The 23,253-nt window shown below is 45.2% G+C and overlaps 1 protein-coding gene across 1 annotated transcript; it reads left to right on the forward strand.

The window, feature by feature from the left end:
* Positions 1-769: 769 nt before the first annotated feature.
* Positions 770-22,457, forward strand: LOC306699753 (multidrug resistance-associated protein 1-like; the record flags this gene model as incomplete). Its single annotated transcript, XM_079164472.1, has 30 exons — positions 770-811; positions 941-1,120; positions 1,743-1,868; positions 2,027-2,164; positions 2,826-2,951; positions 4,451-4,512; positions 6,259-6,387; positions 6,484-6,726; positions 6,818-6,995; positions 7,736-7,897; positions 8,137-8,229; positions 8,334-8,537; positions 8,776-8,922; positions 9,405-9,492; positions 9,719-9,915; positions 10,777-10,953; positions 11,651-11,818; positions 11,993-12,182; positions 12,352-12,418; positions 12,557-12,659; positions 12,771-12,978; positions 13,498-13,808; positions 14,100-14,299; positions 14,395-14,521; positions 14,697-14,798; positions 14,888-15,034; positions 15,406-15,564; positions 16,866-17,032; positions 21,724-21,918; positions 22,349-22,457. The coding sequence occupies 30 exons, from the start codon at positions 770-772 to the stop codon at positions 22,455-22,457; spliced, it is 4,545 nt and encodes a 1,514-aa protein (XP_079020598.1).
* Positions 22,458-23,253: the final 796 nt, after the last annotated feature.

Consider the following 23,253-nt stretch of genomic DNA (forward strand, 5'->3'; position numbering starts at 1 on the left):
GAGGAGGAGGAGGAGGCTTTAGGTAGAACAGTCTCTGATGAAGATGATGATGATGGAGTCTCTTCACCTTCTTGTGTTGAATTTAGAGACAAAGTGAAAAAGTTTGAACGTGAAGCTGAAGGAACAGACGACACATCGAGTTCTAGACCAACATGTCCGCTTATATATATATATTTAATATATATATATATATATTTAATATAATATATATTTATATATATATATTTAATATAATATATATATTTAATATAATATATATTTATATATATTATATTAAATATAATATATATTTATATATATATATTTAATATAATATATATTTATATATATATATTTAATATAATATATATATTTAATATAATATATATTTATATATATTATATTTAATATAATATATATTTATATATAAATATACAGTTTTATATTTTTATAGAATCTTTTGTTACTGTTTGTGTCGGTCCATCACATTAAATCATAAAAACACTAAAACACACAACACAGCTTTAAATACGTGTGCGTGTGTGTGTGCGTGTGTGTGTGCGTGTGTGTGTGTGTGTGTGCGTGTGCGTGTGCGTGTGCGTGTGCGTGTGCGTGTGCGTGTGTGCGTGTGCGTGTGTGTGTGTGCGCGTGCGTGTGTGTGTGTGGGGAGAGAGAGGGGTGGGGGGGGCGAGGTTATAAGACAGTATTTTCACAGAGGTGTTTGTATCTGACAGAAACTTATAGCAGCAGCAGCAGAAGGAGGAGGAGGAGAACGAGGAGAGTTGTCTAAATGGAGAATCTGTGCCGTGTGAGCGGTCTGGATCCTCTCTGGGTGAGTTTCACATTAAATATTAATAATATGAATCTGTTTAAATAATCAGTGAATCACCTGTTTACCTGTTGACACATCGCTCACCTGGGACTGTGAGGCGTGGACACTGACGGTGTTTTCTGGTTTCAGGACTGGAACCTGACCTGGTACACCTCCAAACCAGACCTGACCCAGTGTTTCCAGCACACTGTACTGGTCTGGTTCCCTTGTGTTTACCTGTGGACCTGTTCCCCTCTTTACCTGTTGTACCTGCAGCTCCGCCCACACCAAGGCATCATCCCGCTGTCCAAACTCTGCTGCAGCAAGACGGTACGAAATCAGGGCTGAGGATAAACCAGGTACAGGTTCAGGACTCAGAGGTCTCTCTTTGGTCAAACTCTAAACCTGGTCTCTGTATTCTCTGGTCTAAACCTGGTCTCTCTATTCTCTGGTCTAAACCTGGTCTCTATATTCTCTGGTCTAAACCTGGTCTCTCTATTCTCTGGTCTAAACCTGGTCTCTGTATTCTCTGGTCTAAACCTGGTCTCTCTATTCTCTGGTCTAAACCTGGTCTCTGTATTCTCTGGTCTAAACCTGGTCTCTGTATTCTCTGGTCTAAACCTGGTCTCTCTATTCTCTGGTCTAAACCTGGTCTCTCTATTCTCTGGTCTAAACCTGGTCTCTGTATTCTCTGGTCTAAACCTGGTCTCTGTATTCTCTGGTCTAAACCTGGTCTCTATATTCTCTGGTCTAAACCTGGTCTCTGTATTCTCTGGTCTAAACCTGGTCTCTCTGGTCTCTATGGTCTCTGGTCTAAACCTGGTCTCTCTGGTCTCTATGGTCTCTGGTCTAAACCTGGTCTCTCTGGTCTCTATGGTCTCTGGTCTAAACCTGGTCTCTCTGGTCTCTATGGTCTCTGGTCTAAACCTGGTCTCTGTGGACTCTATTGCAGCTCCTGGGTCTCAGTCTGGCTTCCTTCGGTCTTCTGGAGATGTTTTTTCTTCTGGTGAAGAAGAATGAGGAGATTCAGAACTACCTGTTGATCCTGATCGGTCCGCTGATCAGGAGCCTCACTCTGGTACGTTCCTCTGGTTCCTCTGGTTCCTCAGGACGAAGTCCAGGAACCAATCAAATCAAACCAGTTTTTTAATACACTCGCTGAATCCTCCTCCTCCTCCTCCTCCTCCTCCTCCTCCTCCTCCTCCTCCTCCTCCTCCTCCTCCTCCTCCTCCTCAGGTTCTTGCTGTTGTTATAATCCAGGTAGAGAGGAGGAAGGGCAGTCGTTCGTCCGTCCTTCTCTTCCTGTTCTGGACTCTTCTGGTTCTTTGCTCCCTCGTTCCTCTGAAGGTCGACGTAGAACAGATTATAGATCAGGTATCCATCATTTATTCTTCATCGTTTACATTCTACTGTAAGTTCTACTGCAGCAGGTTGCACATGTGGCAGAAAACAGCAGCTCTGTTGTGTGGAAGGAACCTGAACACCAGTAACGGTCAGATGGAGACTGAGGTCCACAGGAGCATTGATGCAGAGGTTCTGGAGGTTCAGAGGGACCTGATCCTGATGGAGACCCTCTGGGTACCGGTCCTCAGCTGTGGTCCTGGTCTCTGGGTTCAGCTGTGGTCCTGGTCTCTGGGTTCAGCTGTGGTCCTGGTCTCTGTCCTCTGGAGGAACAGAAATAGATCTCATGTTGACAGCAGGTGTCAGATCTTCTCCTTGTTTTTCTCTCTCAGCTGCAGAATTTCACAGATCTCAATGTTCTTTCTTCTGGAGGTGTGAAGTGTGTGTGTGTGTGTGTGTGTGTGTGTGTGTGTGTGTGTGTGTGTGTGTGTGTGTTTCTTAGAGAGCAGTTCAGATGTAGCTGCTAATTACATGACCGGTTTCCTGGACTGTTGAATGTGTTTAGTCGTTCTGCTCATATTATCAGTGACTCATCCCATGTTTTTAATAAATCAAATTCTAAAACAGGCTTAAATATAGTTTTACTTCTTTAGTTTTAGTTTCAGATACGTGATGATCAAATATTATGTTTCAGGGTTTTTCATCAGATGCGGCTCGTTTTGTGGCGTTTTTCATCTGTTTTTCCCTCCAACTCATCGAGCTCATCCTCAGCTGCTTCTGTGACCGCCGACCGCCCTCTGACAAGCTCACCTACGTCCAGGTAACACACACACACACCTACGTACAGGTAACACACACACACACCTACGTCCAGGTAACACACACACACACCTACGTCCAGGTAACACACACACACACCTACGTCCAGGTAACACACACACACACCTACGTACAGGTAACACACACACACACACCTACGTCCAGGTAACACACACACACACACCTACGTACAGGTAACACACACACACACCTACGTACAGGTAACACACACACACACCTACGTACAGGTAACACACACACACACCTACGTACAGGTAACACACACACACACCTACGTACAGGTAACACACACACACACCTACGTACAGGTAACACACACACACACCTACGTCCAGGTAACACACACACACACATCTACGTCCAGGTAACACACACACACACACCTACGTACAGGTAACCCACACACACACACCTACGTCCAGGTAACACACACACACACACCTACGTACAGGTAACACACACAAACACACACCTACGTACAGGTAACACACACACACACACCTACGTACAGGTAACACACACACACACACCTACATCCAGGTAACACACACACACACACCTACGTACAGGTAACACACACACACACACCTACGTCCAGGTAACACACACACACACCTACGTCCAGGTAACACACACACACACACCTACGTACAGGTAACACACACACACACACCTACGTCCAGGTAACACACACACACACACCTACGTACAGGTAGCACACACACACACACCTACGTCCAGGTAACACACACACACACACGTACGTACAGGTAACATACACACACACACCTACGTCCAGGTAACACACACACACACACCTACGTACAGGTAACACACACACACACACCTACGTCCAGGTAACACACACACACACACCTACGTACAGGTAACACACACACACACACACACCTACGTCCAGGTAACCCACACACACACACACCTACGTCCAGGTAACACACACACACACACCTACGTCCAGGTAACACACACACACACACCTACGTCCAGGTAACCCACACACACACACCTACGTACAGGTAACACACACACACACACCTACGTCCAGGTAACACACACACACACACCTACGTACAGGTAACATACACACACACACCTACGTCCAGGTAACACACACACACACACCTACGTACAGGTAACACACACACACACACCTACGTCCAGGTAACACACACACACACACCTACGTACAGGTAACACACACACACACACACCTACGTCCAGGTAACCCACACACACACACCTACGTCCAGGTAACACACACACACACACCTACGTCCAGGTAACCCACACACACACACCTACGTCCAGGTAACACACACATCACCACTATCATCGTGAAGTCCTTAAAGGCTGTGTGGTTGTTATGAAACCGTTTCATTGATCTGTAGTTTGATCTTCATAAAACTGTTAAATATTTGTATCTGTCGCTAAAATGCTTTAAATTGTTTTTCTCGTTAGAACCGATGTCCAGAGGAAGACGCCTCGTTTCTCTCCAAGTTTTTCTTCTTTTGGTTCAGCAGGTACGAACTCTACACCAAACAACTACTACTACTACTACTACTACTACCACCAGTACTACTACTACTACTACTACTACCACCAGTACTACTACTACTACTACTACTACCACCAGTACTACTACTATTACTACTTCTACTACTACTATTACTACTTCAACTACTACTACTACTATTACTACTACTATTACTACTTCTACCACCAGTACTACTACTATTACTACTTCTGCTACTACCACCAGTACTACTACTATTACTACTTCTGCTACTACCACCAGTACTACTACTATTACTACTTCTACTACTACTATTACTACTACTATTACTACTTCTACCACCAGTACTACTACTATTACTACTACTGCTACTACCACCAGTACTACTACTATTACTACTTCTGCTACTACCACCAGTACTACTACTATTACTACTTATGTTACTACCACCAGTACTACTACTATTACTACTACTACTTCTACCACCAGTACTACTACTATTACTACTTCTGCTACTACCACCAGTACTACTACTATTACTACTACTGCTACTACCACCAGTACTACTACTATTACTACTTCTGCTACTACCACCAGTACTACTACTATTACTACTTCTGCTACTACTACTACTATTACTACTTCTACTACTACTATTACTACTTCTACTACTACTATTACTACTTCAAATACTACTACTACTATTACTACTTCTACTACTACTATTACTACTTCTGCTACTACCACCAGTACTACTACTATTACTACTACTGCTACTACCACCAGTACTACTACTATTACTACTTCTACTACTACTATTACTACTTCTACTACCAGTACTACTTCTATTACTACTTCTACTACCAGTACTACTTCTATTACTACTTCTACTACTACTATTACTACTTCTACTACTACTATTACTACTTCAACTATTACTACTACTACTACTACTTCTACTACTTCTATTACTACTTCTACTACCAGTACTACTACTATTACTACTTCTACTACTACTATTGCTACTTCAACTATTACTACTACTACTACTACTTCTACTACTACTATTACTACTTCTACTACCAGTACTACTTCTATTACTACTTCTACTACCAGTACTACTTCTATTACTACTTCTACTACCAGTACTACTTCTATTACTACTTCTACTACCAGTACTACTTCTATTACTACTTCTACTACCAGTACTACTTCTATTACTACTTCTACTACTACTATTACTACTTCTACTACTACTATTACTACTTCAACTATTACTACTACTACTACTACTTCTACTACTTCTATTACTACTTCTACTACCAGTACTACTACTATTACTACTTCTACTACTACTATTACTACTTCAACTATTACTACTACTACTACTACTTCTACTACTTCTATTACTACTTCTACTACCAGTACTACTTCTATTACTACTTCTACTACTACTATTACTACTTCAACTATTACTACTACTACTACTACTTCTACTACTTCTATTACTACTTCTACTACCAGTACTACTTCTACTACTACTTCTACTACTTCTATTACTACTTCTACTACCAGTACTACTACTATTACTACTTCTACTACTACTATTACTACTTCAACTATTACTACTACTACTACTACTTCTACTACTTCTATTACTACTTCTACTACCAGTACTACTACTCTTACTGATAATGATATTAAAAGTAGTGACGTTATGACTCATAATAAGTTGTGCTGTGTTTTGTGTCAGTTTGGTGTTTCAGGGCTACCGGCGCCCCCTGCAGGCTGCAGACCTCTGGTCTCTACGGGACCAGGACTCATCGATCCGGATCATGATGGATTTGGAGAAATTCTGGACTCAGAACTACAAACAGCTGCAGTATGACACTTAACGTTTGAATGAATTTATATGAAATCAGAACGATAACACAAGAGAAACTAATCGTAGCAGCTTGTTTGTTTTGATGCTCTGCAGGGAGGAGCCGGAGAGTTTTGAACTGTCCTGGTCCCGGTCCTGTACCGGGTCCGGGTCCTGGCGCGGTGGTTCTGCGACACCGACAGAAAAAACGCAGCTACTGAAGAAGAACAGGAAGGGGCGGGGCTACGGCCTCTTCCTGTTCCACGCTGTGGGGCGGAGCTTCGGGCGGTACTTCCTGTCTGGAACGCTGTGTCTCCTCCTGCATGACGCCTCCATGTTTGCTGTACCGCAGGTGCTCAGGTGAGTCAGACAGGTCACATGAGGTCAGGTTATGTTGTTATTTATATATTTTATCTATTTCATGTGGTTGTTGGTTGTTGATTGTTGTCAGTTTGCTGCTGGGCTTCATGAGGGATGAAGATGCTGCGATGTGGAAGGGTTTCCTGTTCGCCTCGCTGCTCTTCCTGCTCTCCTGTCTGCAGTCACTCTTCCATCATCAGTACATGTTCCACTGCTTCACTGTGGGCATGAGACTGAAGACGGCCATCATGGGGCTCGTCTACAGGAAGGTAAACACACACTTCACACAGTGTCTGCTGATCAACAGTGTAGTCAATAAAGTTGTGTTTGAATCCACAGTGTCTGTTGATCAACAGTGTAGTCAATAAAGTTGTGTTTGAATCCAGTGTCTGTTGATCAACAGTGTAGTCAATAAAGTTGTGTTTGAATCCAGTGTCTGTTGATCAACAGTGTAGTCAATAAAGTTGTGTTTGAATCCAGTGTCTGTTGATCAACAGTGTAGTCAATAAAGTTGTGTTTGAATCCACAGTGTCTGTTGATCAACAGTGTAGTCAATAAAGTTGTGTTTGAATCCACAGTGTCTGTTGATCAACAGTGTAGTCAATAAAGTTGTGTTTGAATCCAGTGTCTGTTGATCAACAGTGTAGTCAATAAAGTTGTGTTTGAATCCAGTGTCTGTTGATCAACAGTGTAGTCAATAAAGTTGTGTTTGAATCCAGTGTCTGTTGATCAACAGTGTAGTCAATAAAGTTGTGTTTGAATCCACAGTGTCTGTTGATCAACAGTGTAGTCAATAAAGTTGTGTTTGAATCCAGTGTCTGTTGATCAACAGTGTAGTCAATAAAGTTGTGTTTGAATCCACAGTGTCTGTTGATCAACAGTGTAGTCAATAAAGTTGTGTTTGAATCCACAGTGTCTGTTGATCAACAGTGTAGTCAATAAAGTTGTGTTTGAATCCAGTGTCTGTTGATCAACAGTGTAGTCAATAAAGTTGTGTTTGAATCCACAGTGTCTGCTGATCAACAGTGCGGCGAGGCAGCACTGCACTGTGGGAGAGATCATTAATCTGGTTTCAGCCGACACTCAGAAGCTGATGGACTTTGTAGTTTATTTCAACAGTCTCTGGGTCACGCCCATCCAGATCGCTCTCTGCTTCTACTTCCTGTGGCAGGTAAACAAAAACAACATGGCCGCCTCTTGTGTCCGTTGTTTTTCTTCTTCTGTTGATTAGACTGAACCTCATCTGACTGACAGCCTCTGTGATTGGTTGATTGGTTGGTTGATTGGTTGGTTGATTGGTTGATTGGTTGGTTGATTGGTTGATTGGTTGGTTGATTGGTTGATTGGTTGGTTGATTGGTTGATTGGTTGGTTGGTTGATTGATTCATTGATTCATTCATTCATTGACAGCTCCTCGGTCCCTCTTCTCTTGCTGGTCTCTCTGTTGTGGTTCTGATTTTTCCTCTGAATGGATTCATCGCGAAAATAAGAAGCAAACTTCAGGTGAGAGGAAAGTCTTCTGGTTTTTACTCTATGTGATCCTGGTTCAGATCTGATCCACGGGATCCTGGTTCAGACCTGATCCTCGTGGTCCTGGTGTTCCTCAGGAGGTCCAGATGAGGTTCATGGACGGTCGCCTCAGACTGATGAACGAGATCCTGAACGGCGTGAAGATCCTCAAGTTCTACGCGTGGGAGGAAGCGTTCCTTCGCCGAGTCGGCGTCCTGAGAGACGGAGAACTCGGAGCCCTGAAGAGGTCTCAGATCCTCCACTCGGTCTCTCTGGCCTCCTTTAACTCCTCCTCCTTCCTGGTGAGTCTGTGACATCACACCCACTTCTCTCTGTGATTGGTCGGTACAAAGTCACTTCCATGGTTGAAACAGGAATAAAAAACTATTATTTTATATACGTTTCATTAGAGAAAGAGGACAATATGAGACTTTTTTGTTGTAAAAATGATCTTTTAAATCGACAAACATCATAATTAATAATGAATGATTGCCACAATTCAAAATATTTGTCTCATTGTTTATTATTATCGTCTCTCAGATCCTCTTCTCCGTGTTTGCCGTCTACGTATCGATCGATGATCAGAACGTTCTGGACGCTCAGAAGATCTTCGTGTCCGTCGCTCTGATCAACATCCTAAAGAATCCTCTGAGTCAGCTTCCATTCGCCATGAGCACCGCCATGCAGGTGAGTCCCAGCCAATCAGAAGCCTCCGTTCTGGGGGGGGCCTCAGTGTTATAGTTTCTCTTCTCTGAGACGTTTCATTAATTTTACTGCGTGTTTAACGTTTAACTCTCCTCAGTTCTGGTTCCAGGTCCGTTTCTTCACAGACTAGTTCCATCTTTAGGTCCTTCAGTCAAACGCAGTTATTTCCTTCCTTGGTTAATTTTATACTCAACAGTGCTTCAGGCTCCGCCTCCAATTACTTCTCTTTATGCATCCATGGCAGTGAGGATTCTCTCTGAGCAATCAGTGGTCTGCAGTGTTCTGACTCCGCCCTCTAGTGTCGGCTCAGACCGACGTGGCACCAGGTCCCGGGTTCTGTCCCACTAATGGACCTAGAACCAGTGTAAATACAGTATTGAACATGTCAGCTGACTGATCGGTGTCATGTGACCGGTGTCATGTGACCGGTGTCATGTGACCATGATACATCTGCGTGTCTTCAGGCCGTCGTCTCGCTCAGACGTCTGGGAAACTTCCTGAGTCAAGACGAGCTGAAGCCCGATAACGTGGAGCGACTTCCTCAGAACACCGGTACGACACCACACTCACACACACACTGAAACTGTTAGCCTAGCTGTTAGCCTAGCTTAGCACGAAGACAAACTGCTCGGTGTTTTCACACGTGGTTCCTTTATCCCTCGAGGCCGCAGAGAGATCACGTGATCCTTGTATGTAAATGTATAAACACAAGTATCTGAGGACTAGGACAGACTGGTGGAACTCTCTAGAACCACATAGAACCCCGTTGTGTCTGCAGACGGAGACGCCTTGAGGATCGAGGACGGGTCGTTCTCCTGGACGGGCGACGGGCCGCCGTGTCTGCAGAGGATCAGCATGACGGTGAAGCCGGGCTCCCTGGTGGCCGTGGTCGGCCATGTTGGATCCGGGAAGTCGTCTCTGCTGTCGGCCATGTTGGGAGAGATGGAGAGAAGGAGTGGCTTCATCTCCATCAAGGTGACGACGAACAACGTTTATTATTATATTATTATTAAGATGTTCTATTTTTTATGTGTGTGTGATATATCAAGGGGCGGAGTCAGGGAGAAAAGCCCTAATTAGCATATGAGGTGACTAAAAAAACATTTGATCTACTGTAACAATAAACAAACAACAATGGCTGCTTTAACTGTGGATAGGCCGAACTACCAAAATGGAGTTTGCACGTGACCACAAAATGGCGTGAGACAATAGATATCGCTATCTGCACGTGTCCTCCGACAGCACGGCTCCGTGCGTTGCGCAATAAATTGTCTCGGCTCGTACCTGGCATGAATCGACTTGAGGAGAAAGAGAAGTCGTCCTCTTTCTCTGAAGAAGTCTGTTTCTTCACTTCTGCAGGAACATTGTTTGCTTCCTCGTCCAGGATGCGAACAAAAACAGAACAAACAAACAGTCCAGTAGAGACGTCCTAGGTTCCTTTTAAAACAGCAACGTTGCATGTGTGCTTCCTTTCCAACCGAGGTCGAAGGATAAGCGATGCGTTCAGGCGCGCTCAGTGGTTTTATAAGCTAGTCGCTTCCGGCCATAAAACCGGAAGTCCCAGCTCGGCATCCCTGGTCTCGTCCAATGAGAGCAGCGGCGCGTTCGCTCAACCAAACTACCTCAGAACTTCACAAGGATGTGTGGAATTGTTTATATTGGGGGTTTGGTCCTTATCAACCCCAAATCAGGCTCCAGGTTGCTCTGCAAAATGGGAAGGCCTGATTCCTTTGTCTCAAAGCACATGGCGAGGCACATGGTCAGATCCCAACACTGATGAATCTGCGTTTTCTACAGTAGATCTTTGTCTCAGTTCTTTTGTCGTTGGTGGTTCAGGGTTCGGTGGCCTACGTCCCCCAGCAGGCCTGGATCCAGAACGCCTCTCTCAAGGACAACATCTTGTTTGGTGGAGAAAAGAAGGAGAGCTGGTACCATCGAGTCCTGGAGGCCTGCGCTCTGCTGCCGGACCTGGACCTCCTGCCCGCCGGTGACGGCACCGAGATCGGGGAGAAGGTTCCAACACTGGTCCTTTGTTGTTGTTGTTGTGACTGTTTGTTGTTCTTGTGACTGTTGTTGTGACTGTTTGTTGTTGTTGTGACTGTTGTTGTTGTTGTGAATGTTGTTGTGACTGTTTGTTGTTCTTGTGACTGTTGTTGTTGTGACTGTTGTTGTGACTGTTTGTTGTTGTTGTGACTGTTGTGACTGTTTGTTGCTGTTGTTGTTGTTGAGACTGTTGTTGTGACTGTTTGTTGTTGTTGTGACTGTTGTTGTGACTGTTTGTTGTTGTTGTGACTGTTGTTGTTGTGACTGTTTGTTGTTGTTGTGACTGTTGTTGTGACTGTTTGTTGTTCTTGTGACTGTTCTTGTGACTGTTGTTGTTGTGAATGTTGTTGTGACTGTTTGTTGTTCTTGTGACTGTTGTTGTTGTTGTGACTGTTGTTGTGACTGTTTGTTGTTGTTGTGACTGTTATTGTGACTGTTGTTGTTGTTGTTGTGAATGTTGTTGTGACTGTTGTTCTTGTGACTGTTGTTGTTGTGACTGTTGTTGTGACTGTTTGTTGTTGTGACTGTTTGCTGTTGTTGTTGTGACTGTCGTTGTGACTGTTTGTAGTTGTTGTTGTTGTGACTGTTGTTGTGACTGTTTGTAGTTGTTGTTGTTGTTGTGACTGTTGTTTTTTCTTATTGTTTGTTGCTCTGATTGTTTGTTTAGGGTCTGAACTTGTCAGGAGGTCAGAAGCAGAGGGTGAGTCTGGCTCGGTCCGTCTTCAGGAGATCAGATGTTTACCTTCTGGACGACCCGCTGTCGGCCGTGGACGCTCACGTGGGTCAACACATCTTTGACCGGGTCATTGGACCCAGAGGACTGCTCAAAGACAAGGTGAGACCACCGCCACCCATCATCTCAGGCAAGTTGGTAGACTGGTGGTCCTTTGGTAAAGAGCCGCCCACTTCCTGCATGTGAAGCTGGCGGGTGCACCGGTACGCCAGAGTTGGGTTGAACCCGTCACTTTTAGATGATGAGTCAGCTAAAATATGCGATGTCTTCTCTCAGACCCGGGTGCTGGTGACTCACGGCCTGAGCTTCCTGTCTAAAGCAGACCTGATCCTGGTGATGTTGGAGGGTCAGGTCTCTGAGATGGGCTCCTACCTGGAGCTGATGGACAGAAAAGGAGCCTTCGCCAACTTCATCCACACCTTCGATGGAAACCAGCGCAGAGATGGCTCCGCCCCCAGAGACAGGAGTAAGACCAGAACCCAAACTAACTGAGATCAGGGAGTAAGACTCATTAAAGGTTTTCATGTGTGTGTGTGTGTGTGTGTGTGTGTGTGTGTGTGTGTGTGTGTGTGTGTGTGTGTGTGTGTGTGTGTGTGTGTGTGTGTGTGTGTGTGTGTGTGTGTGTGTGTGTGTAGGCAGCAGGAAGTCGGTGACTCGTCTGACTGAATTCTCCATCGATCTTTCTCAGGAGCAGCTGATCAGGTACAAAGATTATAAACTATGAACTATTCATAATTCATTCCAACATGTTATTAGTCATTTTATATTCATAACCTGAAACCCCTTAAAGACATTTTTCACAGTATTGATCAGTTTCTGTTTCTGTGTGTGTGTGAGCAGTGCGAGCAGTGCCAGTGTTCAGTTGATGGAGGACGTTGATCAGGATTTAGACGCTGAGGATGCTGGGAAACTAACAGAGGCAGACAAAGCTCACACAGGACGGGTGGGTCCTCGTCTTCATCAGCTCTTCATCTTTTATTGCAGCATTGTCTACATGGATTCACAGAATCACTGATGAATGAAAGCTCACCAGCGTTCTTCTTCTGTGGTTCAGGTGAAGCTGCAGATGTACAGGGAGTACTTCAGGACCGTGGGCCTGACCTTCATCATGACCATCGTCTTCCTCTGTGCCTTCCAGCAGGCCGCCTCGTTGGCGTACAGCTATTGGCTGAGCCTGTGGGCCGACGAGCCGCCGGTCAACGGCACGCAGAGCGACCACGAGCTGAAGCTCAGCGTGTTCGCTGCTCTGGGCCTCACTCAGGGTGAGATTTAAAGGCTGTGAACATGAAGTCAAAGCTTCACGTGTTAAAGCTGCATTCTCTCTAGTGTCCACCAGGGGGCGACTCCTCTGGTTGTATAGAAGTCTATGAGAAAATGACTCTACTTCTCTCTTGATTTATTACCTCAGTAAACATTGTAAACATGAGTTTATGGTCTCAATCTCTAGTTTCAAGTCTTCTTCAATACAGCATGATGTTCATTTAGTAAATGATGGTCCATTTAGAGTCACACAGACCATAAAGCAGGGGATGCTTTAGGGGCGGGGCTACACGGTGATTGACAGGTCTCTACCAGAGACGTATACGGCGTCTCTACGTCTCTCCTCCTCAGTCCAGATGTGGTCACTTCCTGTTCACTGGTTGCAAAAAACAACAACAACAAGATGGCGACTCAAAACTCAAGGCTTCTAAACATCACGTCTGATAGTCTGTGGTGTCTTCAGGTTGTTCTCAGATGTTAAGTTTAAGAAGCAGGAAGTAACAACACCTGTGATGTTTCAGGTGTGGCCATGTTTGGGACGACGCTCGCCATCGCCCTCGGCGGCATCGTGGCGTCTCGTCACCTGCACGCCGACCTCCTCCACAGCGTGCTGCGCTCACCTGTCTCCTTCTTCGAGACGACGCCCAGCGGGAACCTCCTGAACCGCTTCTCCAAGGAGGTGGACGCCATCGACTGCATGATCCCCGACGGGCTGAAGATGATGCTAAGCTACCTGTTCAAGCTGCTGGAGGTGTGCGTCATCCTGCTGCTGGCCACGCCCCTCACCGGGCTGGTGCTCCTCCCACTCACCTGTGTCTACATCTTCGTACAGGTAAGGATCAAATACTGTAGTACAAATACTGTAGAACAAATACTGTAGTACAAATACTGTAGTACAAATACTGTAGTACAAATACTGTAGTACAAATACTGTGGACGAGTTTCCTCTGAAGCTTCTGGTAACCTTTCCTCTCTGTTGGTTCTGCTAATGGTTCCTCTCTGTTGGTTCTACTAACCGGTTCCTCTCTGTTGGTTCTGCTAATGGTTCCTCTCTGTTGGTTCTGCTAATGGTTCCTCTCTGTTGGTTCTACTAACCGGTTCCTCTCTGTTGGTTCTCCCTCAGAGTTTTTACGTGGCGTCGTCCTGTCAGCTGCGTCGTCTGGAGGCCGTAAGTCGTTCTCCGATCTTCAGCCACTTCAACGAGTCGGTTCAGGGCGCCGCTGTCATCCGAGCCTTCGGAGAACAGCGACGCTTCATCCTTCAGGCCGACCGGCGCATCGACAGGAACCAGGAGGCGTACTTCCCTCGCTTTGTCGCCACCAGGTTTGACTCTTTTATACTGTTGATGTTTTCTGTGTTTATTTACTATCATATTCGTATCACATCTCTGGTATTTCATTAAACGGACTTCCCTTCAGGTGGCTGGCGGTGAATCTGGAGTTCCTGGGGAACCTGCTGGTTCTGGCTGCGGCTGTTCTGTCAGTCCAAGGTCGGGAGGAGCTCAGCCCCGGCATCGTGGGACTGGCGGTCACTCACTCCCTCCAGGTTTATGTCACCTTTGGTCCTCCGTAACAAACTAGGACGTGATCCCTCACCGGCTTCCCAGCAGCTGGTTTTAAATGCAGTTTAAATGAGACGGTGCATCCTCTGAGGAGACGAACCAAAGAGACAAAGACCCTCCAGATGGATGATGATGGTGGTTTTTTGGGGTGTTTTTCAGGTGACGGGGATCCTGAGCTGGATCGTTCGATCCTGGACCGACGTGGAGAACAACATCGTGTCGGTGGAGCGAGTCAAAGAATACGACAGCACGCTCAAAGAGGTCAGCTGCTTTGTCCGGTGATACAAACGTCTTCTGGTTGATTGTTGTTATGATGACCTCATTGTGTACCCCCCCCCCCCCCCCCTCAGGCGGCTTGGACCCTGGAGGGCAGCGGGCTGCCGGAGGACTGGCCGGCGACAGGAAACCTCCGGTTTGAAGACTACGGGCTGCAGTACCGTAAAGGTCTGGACTGGGCTTTAAACGACATCTGCATCGACATCCAGGACAGAGAGAAGGTCTGATACTAGAGAATGGTGGTACTAGTACCTTTTAAAGTATTCAAATATTTGCAGAGTACTTCCTTCATACCCGTCATGTGATGGAAGCTAGCGAGAAGCTAAGCTGGTTTTACTGTAGCACAAACACTGTAGTACAAAAACTATAGTACGAACACTGTAGTACAAATACTGTTGTACAAATACTGTTGTACAAATACTGTAGAACAAATATTATATTTACTGGAGGAGTTTAGATACTTGGTGTTGTTTTATTCCAGTAGAATAGAGAAGAGTAAACTACTTTCACTGCTGTCACTTGTAGTTTTATGACTTGAGTTATGATGTATACTTCATAGTATTTATTGAATAATACAACGTGTTTTTTGTAGGTGGGGATCGTTGGACGGACCGGAGCCGGGAAGTCGTCTCTGGCTTTAGGAATCTTCAGGATTCTAGAAGCAGCAAAAGGAAAAATATTCATCGATGGAATCGACATCGCTGAGATCGGACTTCATGACCTCCGGTCCAGAATCACCATCATCCCTCAGGTAGTACAAGTACATCAAATACATCATCCCTCAGGTAGTACAAGTACATCATAGGTAGTACAAGTACATCATCCCTCAGGTAGTACAAGTACATCAAATACATCATCCCTCAGGTAGTACAAGTACATCAAATACATCATCCCTCAGGTAGTACAAGTACATCATAGGTAGTACAAGTACATCATCCCTCAGGTAGTACAAGTACATCAAATACATCATCCCTCAGGTAGTACAAGTACATCATAGGTAGTACAAGTACATCATCCCTCAGGTAGTACAAGTACATCAAATACATCATCCCTCAGGTAGTACAAGTACATCATAGGTAGTACAAGTACATCATCCCTCAGGTAGTACAAGTACATCAAATACATCATCCCTCAGGTAGTACAAATGCATCATAGATAGTACAAATACATCATCCCTCAGGTAGTACAAGTACATCAAATACATCATCCCTCAGGTAGTACAAGTGCATCATAGGTAGTACAAGTACATCATCCCTCAGGTAATACAAGTACATCAAGTACATCATCCCTCAGGTAATACAAGTACATCAAATACATCATCCCTCAGGTAGTACAAATGCATCATAGATAGTACAAGTACATCATCCCTCAGGTAGTACAAGTACATCAAATACATCATCCCTCAGGTAGTACAAGTACATCATAGGTAGTACAAGTACATCATCCCTCAGGTAGTACAAGTACATCAAATACATCATCCCTCAGGTAGTACAAATGCATCATAGATAGTACAAGTACATCATCCCTCAGGTAGTACAAGTACATCAAATACATCATCCCTCAGGTAGTACAAGTACATCATTGGTAGTACAAGTAAATCATCTCTCAGGTAGTACAAGTACATCAAATACATCATCCCTCAGGTAGTACAAGTACATCATAGGTAGTACAAGTACATCATCCCTCAGGTAATACAAGTACATCAAATACATCATCCCTCAGGTAGTACAAGTACATCATAGGTAGTACAAGTACATCATCCCTCAGGTAATACAAGTACATCAAATACATCATCCCTCAGGTAGTACAAGTACATCATAGGTAGTACAAGTACATCATCCCTCAGGTAATACAAGTACATCAAATACATCATCCCTCAGGTAGGTGGATCCAGATGGATTGGTTCCAGGTGGATTGGATCCAGGTAGATCCAGATGGATTGGATCCAGGTGAATCCTGGTGGATCCAGGTGGATCCAGGTGTCCAGTGATGAGTTGGTGTCTTGTTTCACAGTAAAAGGCTCTCAGGTGACCTCTGACCTTTCGTTCCCAGGACCCCGTGCTGTTTTCTGGTTCCCTGAGGATGAACCTGGACCCCTTTGATACCTGTTCAGAAGAGGACCTGTGGAGAGCTCTGGAACTGGCTCACCTGAGCAGCTTTGTGTCCGCTCTGCCTCAAAAACTGAACCACCAGTGCTGTGAAGGAGGAGAGAACCTCAGGTAGATCCACCTACGGCACACCTAGACCAGGTTTACCTGACCAACACAGGGGACAGATAAGACCAGGTCCAAGACCAGGACCAGGACTTGTAATCAGGAGAGGTAACTTCAAGGTTTTAAGTCTGACGACGGAGGTTCACTTCTTTACCTGGCAGGTGATGTTATAGCTCCGCCCACTGACCAATCAGAGCTCGGCTCACGGATCGTTCGATAATAGTAAACATATAAAGAAGTTAAAGTCGTAATCTAGACAGTAACTCACATTTGTTGGAGTTTAACCTTTAAAAACATTTTCTCTGAGGTAAAAACACATTTGTGTATTAACGGCAGCAATCTGACAGAACCATGACTTTCATTTATAGAACCACAAAAACACTAAATCACTACATAGTCTCTCATTATATATTCATATATTCATGATGTGTACATCTACAACACATTCATTTAATATATTACACACATGTACTTATAATCGGATCAGATGGTTTATTACCAGCTGTTTAAACTCTTTATTTTAGTCTGAATTATGTGTTTAACTTAATAACTATATAATATTCTAGTTTTCTCTGTATTTGTAAAACGCTCTGCTGACATCAGACTGGTCCATGCCAGTGATTGGTCAGATGCTGCTAAACCCCGCCCCCTTTTTTGTGCAGGTCTCAGACAGATTGATAAGCAGCTCTGGTTGTGGTTCTGAATGGTCAGAGGATCATATGATAAAGACATGCCGTGTCCTTAGGGTATCTGCGGGGGTTCGACCCCCCGTCCTCTGATGGTTCTGTCTCTCTGACTCCTCTTCCTGTCTCACTGACCCATCTTCCTGTCTCACTGACCCGTCTTCCTGTCTCTCTGACTCGTCTTCCTGTCTCTCTGACCCGTCTTCCTGTCTCACTGACTCGTCTTCCTGTCTCTCTGACTCGTCTTCCTGTCTCACTGACCCGTCTTCCTGTCTCTCTGACTCCTCTTCCTGTCTCACTGACTCGTCTTCCTGTCTCTCTGACTCGTCTTCCTGTCTCTCTGACTCGTTTTCCTGTCTCTCTGACTCGTCTTCCTGTCTCACTGACCCGTCTTCCTGTCTCTCTGACTCCTCTTCCTGTCTCACTGACTCGTCTTCCTGTCTCTCTGACTTGTCTTCCTGTCTCTCTGACTCGTCTTCCTGTCTCTCTGACTCGTCTTCCTGTCTCACTGACTCGTCTTCCTGTCTCTCTGACTCCTCTTCCTGTCTCTCTGACTCCTCTTCCTGTTTCTCTGACTCGTCTTCCTGTCTCTCTGACTCCTCTTCCTGTCTCACTGACTCGTCTTCCTGTCTCACTGACTCGTCTTCCTGTCTCTCTGACTCGTCTTCCTGTCTCTCTGACTCCTCTTCTTGTCTCTCTGACTCCTCTTCCTGTCTCACTGACTCCTCTTCCTGTTTCTCTGACTCGTCTTCCTGTTTCTCTGACTCGTCTTCCTGTCTCACTGACTCGTCTTCCTGTCTCTCTGACTCCTCTTCTTGTCTCACTGACTCCTCTTCCTGTTTCTCTGACTCGTCTTCCTGTCTCTCTGACTCCTCTTCCTGTCTCACTGACTCGTCTTCCTGTCTCTCTGACTCGTCTTCCTGTCTCACTGACTCGTCTTCCTGTCTCTCTGACTCGTCTTCCTGTCTCTCTGACTCGTCTTCCTGTCTCTCTGACTCATCTTCCTGTCTCACTGACTCGTCTTCCTGTCTCTCTGACTCCTCTTCCTGTCTCACTGACTCGTCTTCCTGTCTCTCTGACTCGTCTTCCTGTCTCTCTGACTCCTCTTCCTGTCTCACTGACTCGTCTTTCTGTCTCTCTGATTCCTCTTCTTGTCTCACTAACTCGACTTCCTGTCTCTCTGACTCGTCTTCCTGTCTCTCTGACTCGTCTTCCTGTCTCTCTGACTCCTCTTCTTGTCTCTCTGACTCCTCTTCCTGTCTCACTGACTCGTCTTTCTGTCTCTCTGACTCGTCTTCCTGTCTCTCTGACTCATCTTCCTGTCTCTCTGACTCCTCTTCCTGTCTCACTGACTCGTCTTCCTGTCTCACTGACTCGTCTTCCTGTCTCTCCGACTCCTCTTCCTGTCTCACTGACTCGTCTTTCTGTCTCTCTGACTCCTCTTCTTGTCTCACTGACTCGTCTTCCTTTCTATCTGACTCGTCTTCCTGTCTCTCTGACTCGTCTTCCTGTCTCTCTGACTCCTCTTCTTGTCTCTCTGACTCCTCTTCCTGTCTCTCTGACTCCTCTTCCTGTCTCTCTGACTCGTCTTCCTGTCTCTCTGACTCATCTTCCTGTCTCACTGACTCGTCTTCCTGTCTCTCTGACTCCTCTTCCTGTCTCTCTGACTCGTCTTCCTGTCTCTCTGACTTGTCTTCCTGTCTCTCTGACTCCTCTTCTTGTCTCTCTGACTCCTCTTCCTGTCTCACTGACTCCTCTTCCTGTTTCTCTGACTCCTCTTCCTGTCTCTCTGACTCCTCTTCTTGTCTCTCTGACTCCTCTTCCTGTCTCACTGACTCGTCTTCCTGTCTCTCTGACTCGTCTTCCTGTCTCTCTGACTCGTCTTCCTGTCTCACTGACTCGTCTTCCTGTCTCTCTGACTCCTCTTCCTGTCTCTCTGACTCCTCTTCCTGTTTCTCTGACTCGTCTTCCTGTCTCTCTGACTCCTCTTCCTGTCTCACTGACTCGTCTTCCTGTCTCACTGACTCGTCTTCCTGTCTCTCTGACTCGTCTTCCTGTCTCTCTGACTCCTCTTCTTGTCTCTCTGACTCCTCTTCCTGTCTCACTGACTCCTCTTCCTGTTTCTCTGACTCGTCTTCCTGTTTCTCTGACTCGTCTTCCTGTCTCACTGACTCGTCTTCCTGTCTCTCTGACTCGTCTTCCTGTCTCTCTGACTTGTCTTCCTGTCTCTCTGACTCCTCTTCTTGTCTCTCTGACTCCTCTTCCTGTCTCACTGACTCCTCTTCCTGTTTCTCTGACTCCTCTTCCTGTCTCTCTGACTCCTCTTCTTGTCTCTCTGACTCCTCTTCCTGTCTCACTGACTCGTCTTCCTGTCTCTCTGACTCGTCTTCCTGTCTCTCTGACTCGTCTTCCTGTCTCACTGACTCGTCTTCCTGTCTCTCTGACTCCTCTTCCTGTCTCTCTGACTCCTCTTCCTGTTTCTCTGACTCGTCTTCCTGTCTCTCTGACTCCTCTTCCTGTCTCACTGACTCGTCTTCCTGTCTCACTGACTCGTCTTCCTGTCTCTCTGACTCGTCTTCCTGTCTCTCTGACTCCTCTTCTTGTCTCTCTGACTCCTCTTCCTGTCTCACTGACTCCTCTTCCTGTTTCTCTGACTCGTCTTCCTGTTTCTCTGACTCGTCTTCCTGTCTCACTGACTCGTCTTCCTGTCTCTCTGACTCCTCTTCTTGTCTCACTGACTCCTCTTCCTGTTTCTCTGACTCGTCTTCCTGTCTCTCTGACTCCTCTTCCTGTCTCACTGACTCGTCTTCCTGTCTCTCTGACTCGTCTTCCTGTCTCACTGACTCGTCTTCCTGTCTCTCTGACTCGTCTTCCTGTCTCTCTGACTCATCTTCCTGTCTCACTGACTCGTCTTCCTGTCTCTCTGACTCCTCTTCCTGTCTCACTGACTCGTCTTCCTGTCTCTCTGACTCCTCTTCTTGTCTCACTGACTCCTCTTCCTGTTTCTCTGACTCGTCTTCCTGTCTCTCTGACTCCTCTTCCTGTCTCACTGACTCGTCTTCCTGTCTCTCTGACTCGTCTTCCTGTCTCACTGACTCGTCTTCCTGTCTCTCTGACTCGTCTTCCTGTCTCTCTGACTCGTCTTCCTGTCTCTCTGACTCATCTTCCTGTCTCACTGACTCGTCTTCCTGTCTCTCTGACTCCTCTTCCTGTCTCACTGACTCGTCTTCCTGTCTCTCTGACTCGTCTTCCTGTCTCTCTGACTCCTCTTCCTGTCTCACTGACTCGTCTTTCTGTCTCTCTGATTCCTCTTCTTGTCTCACTAACTCGACTTCCTGTCTCTCTGACTCGTCTTCCTGTCTCTCTGACTCGTCTTCCTGTCTCTCTGACTCCTCTTCTTGTCTCTCTGACTCCTCTTCCTGTCTCACTGACTCGTCTTTCTGTCTCTCTGACTCGTCTTCCTGTCTCTCTGACTCATCTTCCTGTCTCTCTGACTCCTCTTCCTGTCTCACTGACTCGTCTTCCTGTCTCACTGACTCGTCTTCCTGTCTCTCTGACTCCTCTTCCTGTCTCACTGACTCGTCTTTCTGTCTCTCTGACTCCTCTTCTTGTCTCACTGACTCGTCTTCCTGTCTCTCTGACTCGTCTTCCTGTCTCTCTGACTCGTCTTCCTGTCTCTCTGACTCCTCTTCTTGTCTCTCTGACTCCTCTTCCTGTCTCACTGACTCCTCTTCCTGTCTCTCTGACTGCTCTTCCTGTCTCACTGACTCGTCTTCCTGTCTCTCTGACTCGTCTTCCTGTCTCTCTGACTCGTCTTCCTGTCTCTCTGACTCCTCTTCCTGTCTCTCTGACTCGTCTTCCTGTCTCTCTGACTCCTCTTCTTGTCTCTCTGACTCCTCTTCCTGTCTCTCTGACTCCTCTTCCTGTCTCTCTGACTCCTCTTCTTGTCTCTCTGACTCCTCTTCCTGTCTCACTGACTCCTCTTCCTGTTTCTCTGACTCTCTCTGTCTCTAGTCTGGGTCAAAGGCAGCTGCTGTGTTTGGCCCGAGCTCTCCTGAGGAGGACCAGGATCCTGGTTCTGGATGAGGCCACAGCAGCTGTGGACCTGAAGACGGACCAGCTGATCCAGTCCACCATCCGGACTCAGTTCAAGGACTGTACGGTCCTGACCATCGCTCACCGCCTCAACACCATCATGGACTACACCAGGTCTGTGTTTAATGGTCATAGTGATGATGAGCTCTGAGGTCACATGACTGAAGTCTGACCAATTAGAGAACAGCATCAATGTTACTGTTCTATGTTTAGCTCTTCACAGCTCCTTGTACAATATTAATCATATTATTATTAATAATATGATTAATAATAATGCGTCCTGCTCTTTTCACAGCAGTAGGGAACTTAACATTTAATATTAATATAGAAATATGTGATTTATTCTCGTCTGTACTGAGCTCCATGAAAACATGAAGTCAACTCAGAATATGAAGTTGTTTATGGTGATAAATATTACTGAATATATTATATATATATATATATATATGTGTTTTTAGAATGCTCAGTACTTTATTCTGTCTTCCTGTCTGTCTGACTCGTCTTCCTGTCTCACTGACTCCTCCTCCTGTCTGTCTATCCTCAGAGTCATAGTGATGGACAGAGGCTCCATCACAGAGATGGATTCTCCGTCTCAGCTGATCCGTCTTCAGGGTCACTTCTACCAGATGTGTTTAGAGGCTGGTTTGGTTTAGACACCTTCATCATCCTCCTCTTCATCACCTTCATCCTCCTTCTAGTTTATACGTTCTAGTTTGTACGTTCTAGTTTGTATGTTCTAGTTTGTACGTCCGAGTTTATACGTTCTAGTTTGTACGTTCTAGTTTATATGTTCTAGTTTGTACGTTCGAGTTTATACGTTCTAGTTTGTACGTTCTAGTTTATATGTTCTGGTTTATACGTTGTAGTTTGTACGTTGTAGTTTATACGTTCTAGTTCATATGTTCTAGTTTGTATGTTCTAGTTTGTACGTTCTAGTTTGTACGTTCTAGTTTGTATGTTCTAGTTTTTGTATGTTGTAGTTTATATGTTGTAGTTTATATGTTGTAGTTAGTACGTTCTAGTTTGTACATTCTAGTTTGTACGTTCTAGTTTTTGTATGTTGTAGTTTATATGTTGTAGTTTATATGTTGTAGTTAGTACGTTCTAGTTTGTACATTCTAGTTTGTACGTTCTAGTTTTTGTATGTTGTAGTTTATATGTTGTAGTTTATATGTTGTAGTTTGTACATTCTAGTTTGTACGTTCTAGTTTTTGTATGTTCTAGTTTGTATGTTCTAGTTTATACGTTCTAGTTTATACGTTCTAGTTTGTACATTCTAGTTTATACGTTCTAGTTTGTACGTTCCAGTTTGTACGTTCTAGTTTGTACGTTCTAGTTTGTACATTCTAGTTTGTACGTTCTAGTTTATACGTTCTAGTTTATAAGTTCTAGTTTATACATTCTAGTTTGTACGTTCTAGTTTATACATTCTAGTTTATACATTCTAGT

Source organism: Pholis gunnellus (assembly GCF_910591455.1).
Source record: "Pholis gunnellus genome assembly, chromosome: 8".
In the NCBI taxonomy this organism is placed as follows: Eukaryota; Metazoa; Chordata; class Actinopteri; order Perciformes; family Pholidae; genus Pholis; species Pholis gunnellus.